We start from the raw sequence: 16,528 nt of genomic DNA, 5'->3' as shown, positions 1-16,528 counted from the left end.
GGAAATTCCTGTGAGTGAACCCTGTGTTAATAACAACATAGTTCACATACTGATCACACATCGTACCAAGTGCATGAAAAACGCTTCTTTCCTCCAGGGGACAGGAATCAAGTTGCTCTTATGTTCAGATTAATATCTATGTAGGCCATGCAGGCTTCATGGCTTTAAAAGCTGGTGTTAGAACTTTTGTTTTTCCTTCATTTGAAATTGACAATAAGATATAATTAAAGTCATTGGGTTTCTTCTTAGGACTTTTTCAATGTCCTAGACATGGCTTACCTTCCATTTAATATATTTAGATCCCCACTCCAAAACAAAACAAAACAAAACACATTAGAAATGTCTGGTTTCTAGAGTTTTTAATGTTTACTTCTGAGGCACAATAATACCCAAAGAAAGTAAAAGAACACAAAAGGCGATCCTTTTCTTGACCCTGTGCAGCCCGTTGTGATCCTTGTAGCGTCCCTTCAACAGCTTAGAGCTTCATTTTCACATTTAGAGCACCCCACTTCATTTACCTAACAGCATTCATCTGTACACTGTCAACCAACGTCAAGATGCAGCTAGGTTGTCAACACAACAATACCAAAGGCTTGATTGCAATTCAGAAGTTGTATAGGAAGTGAAATGACTTCCATTATGTCGAGACTATTGCTATCATCATCATTATTATTATTATTATTATTATTCTTATACATTGTGGTCACATTGTTCAAATGCAATTCTTAGCCGGCTGCAGCATCTCACACATCGGTTCACCTTTTCTGTACAATAACACACTCAACATAGCACTGCACACGGGGTTAAATATCTACCCGGCCAGAATACACGCAATACACTGTACACATCTTTAAAAAAAAAAAAGAAGAAAAAATCCAAACACATTCACATGAACCATAAAAAGACATCACAAATCTCCGTCCCCAAGCCATTTTCATTCGGTTGCACTGGGAGCACAGCTCACACAAGTCAGTTGATATGGTCATTACTGTCACATGCACTGATGATACGGAGAGGGGGGCATTCAACCAAAATAATCATCTTACATACATCTTGTGAATGTTTCACCTGGAGGAGAAGGCAGGACCTCTGTAAACAGCTTGTTCATGTTTTTTTTTTTTCCTTTTTCGTTTTTTTTTTTTTTAATATAAATATTGAAGTTGGTAATATTAAGAACAACACAGCACACTGGAGTGCCGACAGAAGGCAGGAGCATATGAGCTACAAGCGTTTCGCCTCATGCTGTAACAACGCCTCGTCGATGTTAAACGGCTTTCATCTGCTAAGAGTAGAGTGTCAACTACAGTGCTTAAAATAAAGTGACCGCTTTGGGAAATTAGCTTAAAAGAAATGAATCTGGAAAAACATTTTTTTTTGTTTTAAAGAAGCAGGCATTGGTAACTTAGGGGGCCTCTCAGACATTTTCCATGCGAGAGAGGAGGCCACAGGTTTGGCGAGATCATTTCCATCAATAAAAAGTGCTTGTAGTCCCAAACATGACAAGCAAAAACAAAACCTATATACAGAATGTACACAAAGCAACTGGGCGGTAACCAAGTGTTTTCTCCGGCGATGCGGGAGTCTGTCAGTCGATCATGAGCGCAGAGGAGGAGAGCAGACTTTCACACAAATCGGGATGCACGGACAAAAACGAGAATAATCTGAACACAACATCAGCCAAAAGCCACTTGGAGAGCGCCGTCGGTTTCCCACGTGCCTTTACAGTAGATTGACACAGGGCGAGTCTGGATCACTGGCTGATGCCTTGGTTGGTGTAGTAGTCGAAGCCGTTCTCCACATACAGCTCTTCAGCGCTGCCCACGCCGTTGCTCACCTCTGGGGGGCGCCAAAGGATTAGGAAAAAGTCAGTGTATAATGGTATATGAACCCATTGCACTTATGAAAAATGTTACAGTCTGTATCAATCTACAATTCAAACCACATCAGCTCGCAAGGATAAAAAGCAATTGGATAAATGAACGAATGTAAGAATGAATGAATGAAGAAATAATGAAAAATTGAGCAACAACAACCTCAGACAGTCAGACTTACCTTTTACCCCCCAGCACTAGAGGCTGCCTAGACAGAATGGGGTGTCTATAAGGTCCCCTACACATGACGCTGTCTCCAGTGGAGAGAGGGGAGGTGAGGTGAGGTGAGGAGAGAGGGGGGGGAGGATGGGTGGATGAAGGATGGACGAAGGGGAGAGGGGCAAAAGTAGGCGGAGAGTGGCGGGTTAACGAGGGGGGTGGAGCGGGATGGAGCGAAGGAAGAAGTCACCGCCGGCGGAGAATGGAGAGATGGTAGGATGGACAGGAGGTGGTGCACATCACACACGCAGGATGGATGAGGCGGGCTGCTACTGGGGCTGACCTTCATAGGGGGGAAAGAGGAGGAGGAGGAGGAGGAGGAGGAGGAGGAGGAGGAGCGAGAACATTCACAAACACTCAGAGATGCATGCTGGGATAGAGTGGCATGCTAGGTACTCTCAAAATGGCTGCTTCTCTTCATTCCCCGTTTGGTATGACCAGTTAAAAGGTGCGAATTACAGCGTCACCCTTTTGTGACCATCAGCGAAGTGGAAACAGAGGAAGCCATTTCTGAGTACAGGAACCCAAACAAACACAACAACAACACAATCATTATGTGAGAGCTGCTTACCGGAGAAGATGAGTTTCTCCTTCATGATGTTGACGTCTCGGCTGGACCGCCTGACCGCCGCGCTCAGCATGATCTGTTCGGGGTTGTAGCTGCGCATGCCGCTCATCCTGAACCTGCGGGGGTCACACGTGTCGGGTCAGAGGTCGCCGTGGGACACTGGGCATAACCAGCAAGTACTGCTGCCTCTGCTCTCACTGGACTAGACTGTGTACTGACAGGTCAAGTGTTGCTCCGAAAGGGGGTAAGACTTAACTTTTACAGTGGAATTGTGGACATGTGTAAGGTGTAAAAAGTTCTATTCAACATAGTGTACATACCTAAGTATAAAAAATGAGAGAGCACAAAAGATTACTAAATAGCTCCCTGGGTTTATTGTAATTGGAGAGCGTCTTTGACCAAACGGATTCCTTGGCTGAAGCGATTTGTTGTGTGCTGAGTGTTTATGTGCTGCTTTTAAGGAGAATGCCACTGAACGTTTACATGGAGTTGAGTTGTAATTTATTGGGTCATTGCAGGCTAACTTCTTATCATACAAGTGTGTATTGTACAGCAGAGAGATTTCTGAGATGGAATATATTGGTGGATTGTATTTAGTACACAATATATTTCAATATAATCCATTTGTAACAATGTATAGTGTAATATGTCATGTTTTACAATAATATTAAATGATTATCTTTTTTCCTGTACATATTTCCATTAAAAAGTGTAATGTGAAGACAGCGATCAGTTAATCAACATCTGTAAGTGGCACAGAGGATCACTTCCTAACGTCCTGGAGCTTGTTTGCTCTGCTAGGCCTTGTGTGACAGACACAGGCAGAGCTACTCATTTCCTGTAAGTGAAAGCAGCGTCCTCGCTCTAATAAAAACATCTTTGATTTCAATTAAATTAACTGAGGCACATTAGTCACAACGCACCATGGCTAATGCACAGAGTCATTTAAAAACAGAAACGCAAACAAGCGAGGCTTTGGTCCAAATCGGCATCAATAAAAGCCACTCTTGGAGCACTTCCCCTGATGAATGCATTACCGCAGTTCATTTGGGACTTTTAGTCATTTGCTTAATAAGATGGATAATAAATTTCAAATCTCAATGGCGACTAAGCGCGGCCGATCATTTGTGCTGTGTGGGTGGAAAGCATTCGTTTTAGCTCACAGGGATAAAGACGTAAGCTACTCCCTCTAAAGGGAAAAGGGAGAAGTGGCAGCAGTGCAGTACAACGATTCAGGTGAGATAGAAAGAGAGAGAGATGAGAGAATGAAAACGTGTAGAGAAAGACAGTGGCAGACAGATGGACAGAGGAAACCGAGATTGAGATCAGTGTGAAAAAAGAGAGCAACCAAGAATGAAAAAAAAGTACAAAGAGAAAGAAAGAATGAGGAAAAAAACTGTGAAAGAGAGAGAGTGCAAAAGAGTGCAACTGAGAGAAAGAATGATAAAGAGAATAAAAGAGGGAGAGAGAGAGGGTGAAAGGAGAGAAGAGTGCGGGTCAGAAGAGGTGACCCAGTTACCTGATCATGTGATAGCTGAGAGAAGATGCCAGAATGCAGCAGAAGGAGAAGAGCATGCACATCAGGCAGAGGAGAGAGGACGGAGGAAGAGGGGGAAAAAAAGGACAAAAAGAAGGCGGGAGACAAGAGAGGTCAGTCGAGAAGCCGGCAGAAGCTACTGAAGAACTCGGCTAAGCAGAGCGAAGCCGCGAAAGGCTTACTGCCCTCCATCCCAGAGACGGCGTGACATCTGTCTCTGGAGCGGTCAGACAACTCAGAAAAAAACCCCAAAAACACTCCAACAAAGGCATAGAAACAATGGAGGAGCGTGAAGGGATTTGCACACTAAGAGAAGATGTGCTCATGTTAAGAACACCGCTCCCTCTGTTCCCACTGGGAATATAACAGCACTCTTTGAATTTCACATAGAGGTGCTTGGGGAGTAGACAACAAAAACACATCGTAATAGCTTAACGCTGCTGTTGAAAAGTAGAACTGTGTTTCCCAGCCTTTCCTTGGAGAGTCATTAAAAAAAGAGGAGTAATTAAAACATAAAGCAATGCCAGCATTATCTGTGCACTGTTCTTTTGATTGTGTGTTTGAGTACGAGAATGTTTGTTGGGACAAATTTAATTGAGAGATATATGTGAAGGTTGCCATGCGGTGGTATGGCAGTAATTACCAGTAATTAGTAATATGTGTTCATGTGGGTTTGTGTGTGTGAAAAAGAGATAGAGAAAAACACAAAGAAAAACAGAGAAAACAAGAACAGTGTTTACTTTCCTCCCCATATACAACTACACAATTTACAATGAGAAGATTTAACTGTTGTATACTCAATGACTTGACAAGAGTTACATCTCTGAGTAACCATACTTACTTCTGGAAAATGAATATTCCTATGACTACAGCGAAGGAGATGAGGTCTGCAGACACCCAGATCAGGCAGTATTCATCTGGACTCTGGAAACACACACACACACACACACACACACACACACACAGTCATGGCAGGTCTCACTCTTCTTTTGAAAGGAAGCGTCTTGACATTTTTGCAGGACAAACCACCAGGTGGCGCTGTGTGTCAACACAATTCAAAGCCTAACGTCTGTGTCATGTCTATCATCTGAGCTGTGGCATCCAAACAGTCTGAGACTACATCTAAAGTGTTCCTGCAAATGAACAATACACAGTCATTTTTGTATGAAACTACTTTGAATGAAAATAATCAAATATTTTCATTTGCATGTGGAGAAGAGGGACATTTAGATACTTTCTATTCCGCTTCATGGATCATGAAATTGTGGTTCTTTGTGACGTGCATCCTTTTGAATGTTTATTTAACAGGCATAACTCATACCAAAAGAAACACTGCATGGGGGGATAAATACGTGGTTTCGCATGCCTTAACGAACTCAGTGAAAGTGGCTAGGCGCGGATTGAAGCTAACAAACAGGACGGCAGATGTCGTGGCAGCCTGCACTCCGCCTGAACCGCAGCAGGGTGCCGGGGTCACGGCCACATGTTGTCATGCGGAGCCCCGTGTGGCAGCGCGGACAGGGACACCGGGGCGGCTCATGGCACAGACCGGGCAGGGAAATGATACCAGCGCTCCACAGTGTGGGTGCTATCCATGTGGAGAGGTATTAGAGTGAGTCACGCACTACAGGAAAAGTTTGTCATAATATTATGTGTTGGGATCGCAAATGAGTGTTGAAAACAATAGGAGTGCCTTCTCTGTCCATGAAATAGACAGACCAGATGATTCCAGCTAAGATCCCTTGTTGATAGCACCTATTAAAATCCAATTTAGTCATGAAGAGGAGATGCAGCTGAAGAGGAGGAGACTGCAAAGGTTTACAAAACATTAATATCATATTGGGCACTTTCATGTACAACACCTAGATCATTTAAAAAAAATAAAAAATAAAAAAATTCTCGCAAGGGATGCAATCAAGTACAAAAAAAAAGCATGTAAATGATGAACACCGTTAGAAATGAATCACCAGTTTTGTATCTAAAACACTTAAATAAGTCTTTACTGCCAACTGATATCACACAATAATGATTCAACATCTATCCAGTTAATTAAAGCTTTTACATGTGCATATAAACACCGGGTGTCTGGTCCCTCTTTCCCAGGAAAAATTCTCTGATGCACAGAAAGTGATGTGTTTTACATATCTGGCAGCAGCAACAGCAGTTTGTTTGTAATAACTAGAGAGGAAGAACTGGGTAGTTAGCATGAGCAGTGATAGCCACCATGGCTGAACAGACAAAGAAAAGAGCGCCACCTACAGAAACTCAAACTGCATTAACAGAAAATCCAAGGAAAAAGACGTCACAGTACTGGACACACTGTTTGACTGACCTCAAAATCTCTGCAGTGCAAAAACAAAAGAAGAAGAAAAAGGTGGGTTAGGGGGTTAGGTGCTTACCATGAGCCAGATGGGGTAAGGCACCTTCTTGAGGATATGTGGGGCCTCAGAGGAGACTGATGACACCCCACTGCACCAGAGCACCGAGTACAGCCAGGGCTCGTTGACGGTGTAGAGGGTGAGGCTGATGTTGTTCTGTGAGAACTCACTGGAGGCAAATTCAAAACATGCAAGGTTAGTAAAGCCAGACAGGATCCACTGCAATGTGGATTAATGTTGGTCCAATGCTTTTAACTGTGGTACCTATATGGGATTTTATCTTTGTGAATGTAAATGCATGTCTTAATGTGCCTAGCTCTTAATGTGTGCGTACTTTCCTGCTTTCCAGCTTGTCAGCTTGTGTGTGTGTGTGTGTGTGCCTATGCTCCTACCTGATGTCCTGTGTGCCGGCCTCGTTGTATCTGAGCAGCAGCCTGCTGATGCCGTGCTGATGGAGACTCTGAGGACTTTGTTTCTTCACCGAGGTCTGGACCAGGCCAGGAGCCGCCTGCCTCACCTGAGCTCGGTCCTCATCCGGAGTCCACATCACCTTCACACACACAGCAAAACACACAGAGGGCTGCGGTTACACCTGTTGTCCCTCTGCGACTTTTATCATCCGATGACACAGCTCGCATTAGGTGACAGGGACAAAAATCAGATTACGCTCACACTGCTTCAATATCAGATAAGGAAGCGGTCAGGCTCGCATTGAGATCTGAATTCTACTTAGTCTGAACGCAATACAGCCACAATGCTCATAGCAATGTAAAGAGATGGAGAGGGAGAGCAGGAGAAAATAACAGACAGGTTTATATGAATACAGCCACAGGAGAGGCATTAACAGCTGTTTTCAGGCCAAGTGTGGACATACAGTAATGTGATCTCAGAAAATCCAATCCTTAGAATTAGATCTCAAAAATCAATTGTAATCATAGCCATAGTCTCTCTCTCTCTCTCTCACACACACACACACACACACACACACACACATTCATCACCGCTAAACATCCCTGTATTCATGTGTTTTTTTCGGATGTGCCGCTACACTCCTATAGCTGCTCGGTGTGTGATTCCTAAGCGCTCACCAGGCTCTGAGGCGCCCCAGACAGCCGCACGGCCTGCAGGGTGTCGTTGATCCAGCTGTGGTAGCAGGGGTGCTCCGGCGGCGGCCTCCTCAGCCTGAACACCACGGTGCAGTTATTGGTGGAGGCCAGATTAAGAAGCTGCTTCAAGCTGCACACACTCTGGTTGGCAACCAGTAGCTTCTCCCGTGGGGACAGGGTGTGCACCGTCCAGAAGGGGTCGTCCTGGAGCACAGGGGACAGGAGAGCGTGAGGACGCATTCAACAGGGTGTCACTTATCAGACAACCATAAAAAACATCAAAAGATAAAAGCCTTTGTCCTGTGAAGCTGCCATTGTTAGAAGTTCAATTCTGTTTCGGGCCACCTGTGCAGAAACATGCATGCATTCATGGCCCATTCATGGTCAGGTGCTTCCAATGAAAGCATCCATCAGCCCGCAAATGTTATACAAGCTATGTAAAGAGATAGAGGGGGAGAGCTGAAAAATATGAAAAATGTAGACATAGGTTTAAATAAATACAGACAGGAGAGGCAAAACAGACATTTTCAGGCCAAGTGTGGATGCACAGCAATCTGATCTCATAAAATCAAATCCAACAAGATGTAAAAGAAAAACAAAAAACAACAACTTTTAAATGCCAAGTTTAACTGTAGCCAAAGATCAAAGGGGATGAGTCTTGAGCCTCATTTTAATACAGCTGGATAGGAAAGAGCATGGATGCAACTTCTATCATCAAACATTACGGTACATTGTGAGTGAGATCCTCTAAATGTATAGACAGAACAACTGGCCACAACAGTGACTACAGTATGTTTTAGGAAGAAATTAGCAGAATGGAGTAGAGTATAAAAGGATACAGTAGAGTGGAAAACAGTGAATTAGAGTGCCACAGTGCATCTGGAATCCTCTACTCCACTCTTTTCTGTAGTGCTGTAGTCAGTTTTAACAAAACCCAGAGACCCATTATATTCACATTTTTCATGTTAGATTTTACTGATGCTCTTATCTACAGAGAGTTACAATAAATACATTATTCTTATTCCGGCAGATGAGATTAGGCCTTGGAGTCAATTCCATTTGAATCTGACATTGAAAATGTCGGTTTTGGCCTCCAGTGTCATCAACAGGATATCTGTTCAACTGAAAATGGGAATTTTAAAGGCTTAAAACAGTGATTCAAGTCAATGTATCAACGTCACTGCATTTTGCACCACATTTATGGATATTCTCTTCCTCGTGTGCAGAATATGCAGATAACTGCAGTTTCACAGTCTGCAGAAAATCATGAATACAACAACGGACTGGGCCATTTCTCAATTTCATGGGTATGTAAATATGGTGCAGTTATCGTATGGACCCAGAAAAGAATAATTCAGCCTGGGTCAAATAGTATTTCCAAATAATTCTCATGGTTTGTTTTGACTTGTTTGGAGAACCAGATGAGGTTTATTGCATTCAGATAGTGTCAGTAAGTCAGTCGGAGAAGTATACTTGATTGAATTTCAAATCATGTCTTGTGGTTGACACAGGAAAGCATCTCTGTACAATGCCTGGATCTCAATATTTTGATGAAATGATGACTAAGAAAACAACAACAAAACATGTTGTCAAAGGATGTGGTGGTGCATGACTCGTGACTCCATGGGCTTACGACATTTGTCACGTCATCATTAGGTCAGTCTACCCTGTCACACTATCTCACCAGCAGACCAAGCAGAAATGCCTTCAAAATAATCCCTCAAAAAAAAGGGGGGATACCTTGAGGAACCACTGTCCTGCGTTGAGCTCATGTATATCTGTCCAGTTGAAGAGTGAGGCGTCCTTCGTCCGTCTCTCTGGGAAAACCTTCTCTATGTCCGTGGTCCTCTGCAGGCTGCGGTCATGCATCAGGAAAGGCACACCGTCCAGACTGGGGACCACAAGGGGTTACACAGGTTTAAGGACATGAGTCAAGTCAAGTATTCAGTTTGAAGGAACGGAAGAAGGAAAGAAGGGAGGGGGAGATAGAGAGGGAGAGATAGAGAGAGATGAACAGATGGATAGAATCAATTGGAGAACAAGAATGATTGAATAGAATTAGAATAATGTGTGTTCGAGCAAATAATATTCAGTACTGTATGAATGCTGTCCATATAGGTATATTAATGACTGAGTATTGACATTAATGAGTACTGATATGTGGTTCTAGGGTTGGGAGTCAACCAGTCATCATGTGGTTCACATCATTATAATAATCTGCAACAAGTAGGTGTCAACAGAAAAAAACAAAGAAAAACCTTATATGAAGAATGAAAATGTAATAGTTACCAAAGGTAACCTCATCTTGTTTCTCATATATCAAAGCCATTACCTTTCAACATGCATCTCTGGAAATGCTTTTGATGATGTATCTAATGCTCAGTAGGGGAGTGAAAGCTCTTGAAATCACATCAAATGAAAGCGGAAGAGACAAGAGTTGGTTAGAGGGTAAACTCTTGAAATCATGTCAAACAAGAGCCGAGGAGAAGAGGAGAGTCAAGGAGACAAGAGAAGAGTTGGGCCCAAATATCAGCTTTCTGAAAATGCTGCTCTCAGACATTTGAATAACAAATTACTTTTCCCTTTTTGAGTTCACCTAAGCTTGTTGTCCATGAAAAAAACAAAATACTGTCGTTTTTCAGCATTTGTTATTCAAATTCATGGTCGGAAAAGAATGCCTTTACTGTGTGGACAGGTGTGTGTGTGTGTGTGTGTGTATATATATTTATGTGTGTGTGTGTATATATATATATATATATATATATATATCCATTTTGGGAATAAAATCATTACAGTGTGTGTGTGTGTGTGTGTGTGTGTGTGTGTGTCAAGTCTGCTGCAGCAGTGGAGGCTCACTGTTGCTCTGGTTGTCATCACGTCTAATTACTCAGCTTAGTCAGGAACCTACCTGTCAGCGGCCCTCACCAATCACACACTCATTCATGGCATGGGGAACAGCATACACACACACACACACACACACACACACACACACACACACAGTGCTACAATGTGGTTGCACATACACAAAAAGCTTGCACCTTCATTACGAGGTTAGAGGGTGGCAACAATAACATTAATGCATTCACACACACACTACACTTGTACATGCACACTAACAGAAACAGTCAGACACTCATCTACTACACTTGATCCTCCCAAAACACTACACACACACACCCACTCTCCACTAACTAAGCAATATTCCCAACCCCCACCCACTTGCTCATCCTCCATCATTGCACATGCATGAGTAGACACACACACACTCTGTTTCCATCCCATACCACGTCCCACTACAGCATCCACCCCCCCCACTTCACTTCCTCTCTCTCTGAGTCTCTCTAAGCTAAGCCTGTCATCTCCCATTGTGTTAGAGATGTCAAGCCTCCGTCTACTATCTACTGATCTACTGTTGCACGGCTCTAGCCTGCCCAATGCCACAATCCTCTGACTGCCGTACCCAACTATGTGTTGGGCTTGTTACTCATTAAGAGGAATATAATACTCAGTACTTGTTTCATTTCAAAGTAATATTATTGCTTTGCTTATTACTCTCTGCAAGCAGCAACTGTCGGTTGCATCAACTCCTACAAAATTTGTGATAAATTAATCGCACCGTTTGTGCACTAATGCACTTTCCATCCAAGCTAATTCAGTGTGAGCCCATGTCAACTGAGAAGCCGACAACTAATTATATTGAACACAACTCAGGGAATGGGAGTGGGATAGAGTATTTTGATAATGAACATCTTCAATCTGAGGAAGGGATACCAAAAGCAACAACTATTTTTTTTGATTGGCAAGTTGGCAACTGTAATATTATTCTTGAAATTTAAATAGTAACTATGAGTGTTACTACCAAACAATGACAGGAAGGCTCTGGAAAACAGGTTTGAGTTCCATCAAACAAAACAGAACTGAGGTCCACAGATCGACATGTACGCCCAATGCTGATGGGACCAACCAGGACCCAGTGGGCTTGGATAAGGTCAAGTCAGTTCTTGCGTACTTGTCTGGGTCAAATCCAGGTTGAAAATAAAGTAGTACTAGTAGTACTAGTAGTACTGTTATTAGGAAATTATCATTAGGAAATTATTACCAATTGTGGGATTTAGCTGGAGTTTTGACTCACAAAAATCTATACCCTTCAGTCTTTGGTTTTGGACAGATATTTTTTGAATTTGTGTTCGGGTCAGGCTCAAATGTTCCAGCCTGAGTTAAGCTCTACTAAGATTGTCTTTGCTCCGAGCAAGTCATTTGATGAAGATGATCCTAGTATTAAGATGATTTGAGGAAACTCAACACTGTTCTGCTAATTCAGGAAAGAAGGCCCAGCAGAGCGGTACAGTCCTGTGAAACACCAGATGACCTCGCGTTTGTTTGGCTCCGTCAGTCTGCTGTTCTCACACTGGTGCTGCTGTATTGATTCTGTGTGTGTGTGTGTGTGGGGTGTGTGTGTGTGTACCTGATGGCAACATCAGCCTCCAACCCGGTGACGTTCATCTGCAGAGCTCGCTTGAAGGACAATAGTGTGTTCTCTGGAGCAAGCTGGAGACACACACACACACACACACACACACACACACACACACAGAGCGAGAGAGCACTGTCAGTACCTGATTGATTGTCATGCCTGTAACAATATCCTGTAAGTGACCTTATATTAGGCGCTACTATGAAAAAACAACCGATGAGATGTTACATGAATGGTAAAACTGTATAAGACTAAGAATAAGACCTTCTTCTTCAAGTCAAAACATACAACTCTATGATATACTGTATCTCACAGAGATGTATGTGAAAATCTCAGTGCACTGCTCAGACTCCTCACTCTCTGAACAGGAAGGAATGTTGTGAAATGAACGAGGCCGGGCTTTGGATTGCTGTTTAACTCTTCAAGTCAAGGTTATGACCCAACACCAAACCAAGTTAAACACTACTCAGTACAAAAGCATTTTCCCATAAGGCCTTGTGAGTAAAGCTGATAATGGTCAATGACAGCAGAGGTGAAACCACGGGGTAAGGAAGGATGAAGCTGCGTGTTGCAATCAATGCAAAGTGCTTCTGGGAAATGGAGTCCAGTCATGTGATTTTCTCCTATGGGAGTTTCTCACAGCCTCACAGAGCCACTCCTAATTTTAGATTCCACTGTGTTGATTGATCATTTTGCTCAAATAACTGAGGAGGGCAGGGTGTGTTTGTGAGCGTGAGAATGAGAGTGAGTAACTGTTAACATATTTCCAGGAATCCACCGTCAATTCCCATCCAAGTGTTGCATAACAACCAGTGGGAAATTGTGCCAAACACATAAATCCTTCTTCAGGTAACGTTTAGAAACAATAAAATTAAACCGAGTACATAAATCAAATATCCAAAGCTGCAATGTGCTTGGGTATGCATAAATCATATTTATAGTGTGGCCTTCAATTGCATACTTATCTGAAAGGCTCTAAGAGGCTCTTAAAAAACACTGCAATGGAGTCTAACATGATCTGTAAGAGACATGATACAACTGAAAACAACCTAAGTGACAGAAGTGAATCTCATTAAAGAAATCCCCAATTGATTCTCCTACATATCAGGCTGCCAATTTAAGTGTTATCCCTCCCTCTCCTTCTCTTTGCTAGGCGAGGCTCCAGAAAAAACAGCAGAGAGCGTATCTCGACTCCCTGCCATACATCAGGCAGCCATACTACAGCACACCGATCCCTTTCTGGGCTATTTTCAGTTCCACGACCACAAGGTCATTAATAGACTAGAATAGCCCTGGGTTGTGCAGGAGAAGAAACACAAATGAGAAGCAAAGAAGAAAAACATATAGGGGGGGCAACACAGCTTTTTCTCTGCCTTCTCCTTATCAGAATTACCTTTAAAGTGGCCCTTTAAACTCTGCATGGCACCAACACTGTGAGGGCTTGAGGCTCCATTCCCCATGTAGCTCAGTGTGTAAGAGCATGGCATTAACACTGCTGTAGGTTTGGGGTTTGATTTCCATTGGGGCCACCAATAGGCTACTAAAAGTGTACGCACTCGTGTAAAAGCCGTTTCAAACCCCCACATTCTGATTGGAGGATGGAGGTCAGCTGACTCACCATGGGGGCTCCCTGGTGGCCAATGACATCAGGGCGTGGTTTGAGGCTGGTGGGGTCCATGATGCAGGGGGAGGTGATGGACAAAGGGACGATGTAGAGGCCCAGTAACACACTCAGATACAGCAGCAGCACCACCACCTGGAACCCTGGGAGGACAGAGACACAAGAACACACCTCAGCTTCACTCTTATTCATTAATATGAACAAGGATAATACAGACTTACTGATTCTATCCATGATTTAAACGCAAAGTCAAATGTCAAAATGTATATCTGTATAAAATTGTCATGCTTATGATCTTTTCCTCTCATTTTTCATAGCTATTCAAGGGACAAATCAACTTTTTGGCAAATAAATGCTTTGATTAGACCTTTTTTTTTTACACTTTTATGACAAGATTGTTAAGTGGTTTCACCTGTGTGCCCAGTAATTAATGTGGTGCATATGCTAAGCTAGTTTGTATCTTTCAGTAAACGTAAACAGCATACTAAAGCATTACATACTACACACACACACACACACACACACACAGACACAGAGGTGAGGCTGCTATCAACCTTCTCATTGCAGAACAGTAAATTGATAAAATAGCTTTTTCTCCTAAAAGAGTGTTTTCTTTTAAGATATTATTTGATTTGTGCCCAAGATGACACTTTTGTGCAGTCTAGGCCTGTTGTTCAGTTTGCAAAGCGATGTATGATGTAACTTTTTGTGAATATGGGTAATGCACGATGGTATTAATAGCTATGCACAATGGCCAACAGCACTGACCTCAGGGGCCAAGGAAATACACTTTCCCCTGCAACATCTCAGTGTAAGTCAGGGATGAAGGATCTTGGTGCACACACACACACACACACACACACACACACACACACACACACACACACACACACACACACACACACACACACACCACACACACACCACACACACACACACACACACACACACACACACACACACACACCACACACACACACACACACACACACACACACACACACACACACACACACACACACACATATACACATGGGGGTGTGTATTTGTTTCAAGGTCAACTCCAGGGCGAGGTTGAACACGTCAGACAACTCTTGTTACAGAGAGGAGACTGAGAGCCTTCGCCCAGACACACATACACACACCAACATATCCCTCCCTCCCCACCCACCCAACCACCCAACAATCCATCCACATGCAAGTACACACACACACCCTCATATCCTCTTTGGTATTCAGTCTCTGCTCTGCATTATAGCAGAGATGCTGAAGTGAGAGAAACCTGGCCAAGACCTTTCAAACTCAGCAAGGCTGTGCTAAAGCAGAATGTTCTATCACAGCTAAGTAGAAAAACATCTCCTTTATTAGAGTTAAAATGTGTCACAATACAAATTGTCTTGCACAATATGAGGGCACAGTCATAAGAAAAAGTGCTTGTGTAACTTAGTGGGAGTAAAGCTCTCTAGCCTGAACATAAACTTAATTAAAAGCATTACTATTGAGGAAGGTTACTGCTGCTGAAGAATAATATATTTTTATTCTATGCTATTCCACTTAGACATTACACCCATGGCAGCAGAAAAAGGTAGCACACACACTCCAATAGCTACTAATCCTCAGATAGTGTCCTGTGCTTGAAGAGAAAACAATCCAAGGTGTCCTGGCCCAGAAAACATCACATGAGCCCACAGGAATGTTCATTATCTCCGACACCCTGGGTGGAGGTCCTGGCCTCTGTCTACATGGTGTTAATCATTCAGCACCCTTCCTGTGTGTGCTGTGTGTGTGTGTGTGTGTGAGTGTGTGTGTGTGAGGTGGACAGTTAAGTCAGGTCTGTGTTAATCAGAGAGGTAAACCCACACAGGTCACACACACACATAGGTAGGACTTACTTGTCTTCTCTGCACGGGCGACTTGCCCAGCCACTATCCAGGACAGCGCTGTGACCGCAGCAAGAGCCCCGATGTGGAGGAAAGGACCTGTAGCCTGGAGGGAGAGGTGTGAGAAGAGAGTGAAGGCGGGAGAGGAAGAGAGAAAGAGGATACAGAGAAACAGAGACAAAGGAAAAAAGGCAGCGAGAGAGATAAGAGAAAGAGAATAGGGCGAGGAAGAGGAAAACGAGCGAAGAAGGGAAAGGGAGATAAAGGTAAAGAGGATTGAGAGGCATAGAATTACTGAGATCATCTAGCGGTAAGACATTAGCAAAGCCATTCAGAGATAATAGCAATAATTTGTAGAGCCGTTCAATTTTAATGGCATACGGTCACAAACACCAATCAGTTTCAGTGGCATTGCGTGTCCAGTTCAATCACACATTTCTGGTGCAATTATCCCACTGAGACTCACTCTAATTACAAGCTTCTCATGCTTCTACCGTTTTGCTGCTAAATGAGTCACTGTAGTTGTAGTTTGCTCTATTTCTACATATTAGGAGATGTAGAAATCTGACAATATTAATGCAGAAATTACAGTACATGCTAGTACATTGGGAACATTCTCTTAGGGATATCATTACAAGAATAGAAAAAAAACAATAGCATGTATACATATATATTCAAGGGATTTACATATGAAAAGTGGTTATGTATTGAGTTTTTGGGAGAGTTGAAGGACCTTAATAAATTACAAATAATACTAGCTATTAACATCTTAAGTTCATTCACAAGAATATATAATATGTACTGGATATCAGACTGATACCGGGCTAAAGTAGGCATCTGACAGTTTCCACTGCACTAAAATACGATACTG

General features: G+C 42.9%; 1 protein-coding gene across 2 annotated transcripts in view; it reads right to left on the bottom strand.

The window, feature by feature from the left end:
* Positions 1-350: 350 nt before the first annotated feature.
* gdpd5b (glycerophosphodiester phosphodiesterase domain containing 5b) overlaps positions 351-16,528 on the bottom strand; it is a 56,266-nt gene continuing 40,088 nt past the window's right edge. The window contains exons 7-17 of one of the 2 annotated variants that reach the window (XR_011694987.1): positions 15,670-15,763; positions 13,775-13,920; positions 12,148-12,230; positions 9,420-9,570; positions 7,662-7,883; positions 6,966-7,123; positions 6,595-6,742; positions 5,037-5,119; positions 2,662-2,774; positions 2,053-2,373; positions 351-1,836 (exon numbers count right to left, since the gene is read on the bottom strand). Coding sequence is in view for 1 of the 2 variants with exons in the window: in XM_071516284.1 (XP_071372385.1) it covers positions 1,751-1,836; positions 2,662-2,774; positions 5,037-5,119; positions 6,595-6,742; positions 6,966-7,123; positions 7,662-7,883; positions 9,420-9,570; positions 12,148-12,230; positions 13,775-13,920; positions 15,670-15,763 (1,284 nt within the window). In the remaining variant the exon portion in view is untranslated. The remainder of the gene's footprint in view (positions 1,837-2,052; positions 2,374-2,661; positions 2,775-5,036; positions 5,120-6,594; positions 6,743-6,965; positions 7,124-7,661; positions 7,884-9,419; positions 9,571-12,147; positions 12,231-13,774; positions 13,921-15,669; positions 15,764-16,528) is intronic. The other variant, XM_071516284.1, reaches the window with a different exon arrangement.

The sequence above is a fragment of the Centroberyx affinis genome, unplaced genomic scaffold (genome assembly GCF_046629955.1).
Source record: "Centroberyx affinis isolate AG114_WGS23_722 - 3 ecotype Tasmania unplaced genomic scaffold, CSIRO-AGI_Caff_v1 ptg000397l_1, whole genome shotgun sequence".
NCBI classification, from domain to species: Eukaryota; Metazoa; Chordata; class Actinopteri; order Beryciformes; family Berycidae; genus Centroberyx; species Centroberyx affinis.
The sequence above is the reverse complement of the archived record's forward strand: the minus strand, read 5'-3'. Positions and strand labels throughout refer to the sequence as shown.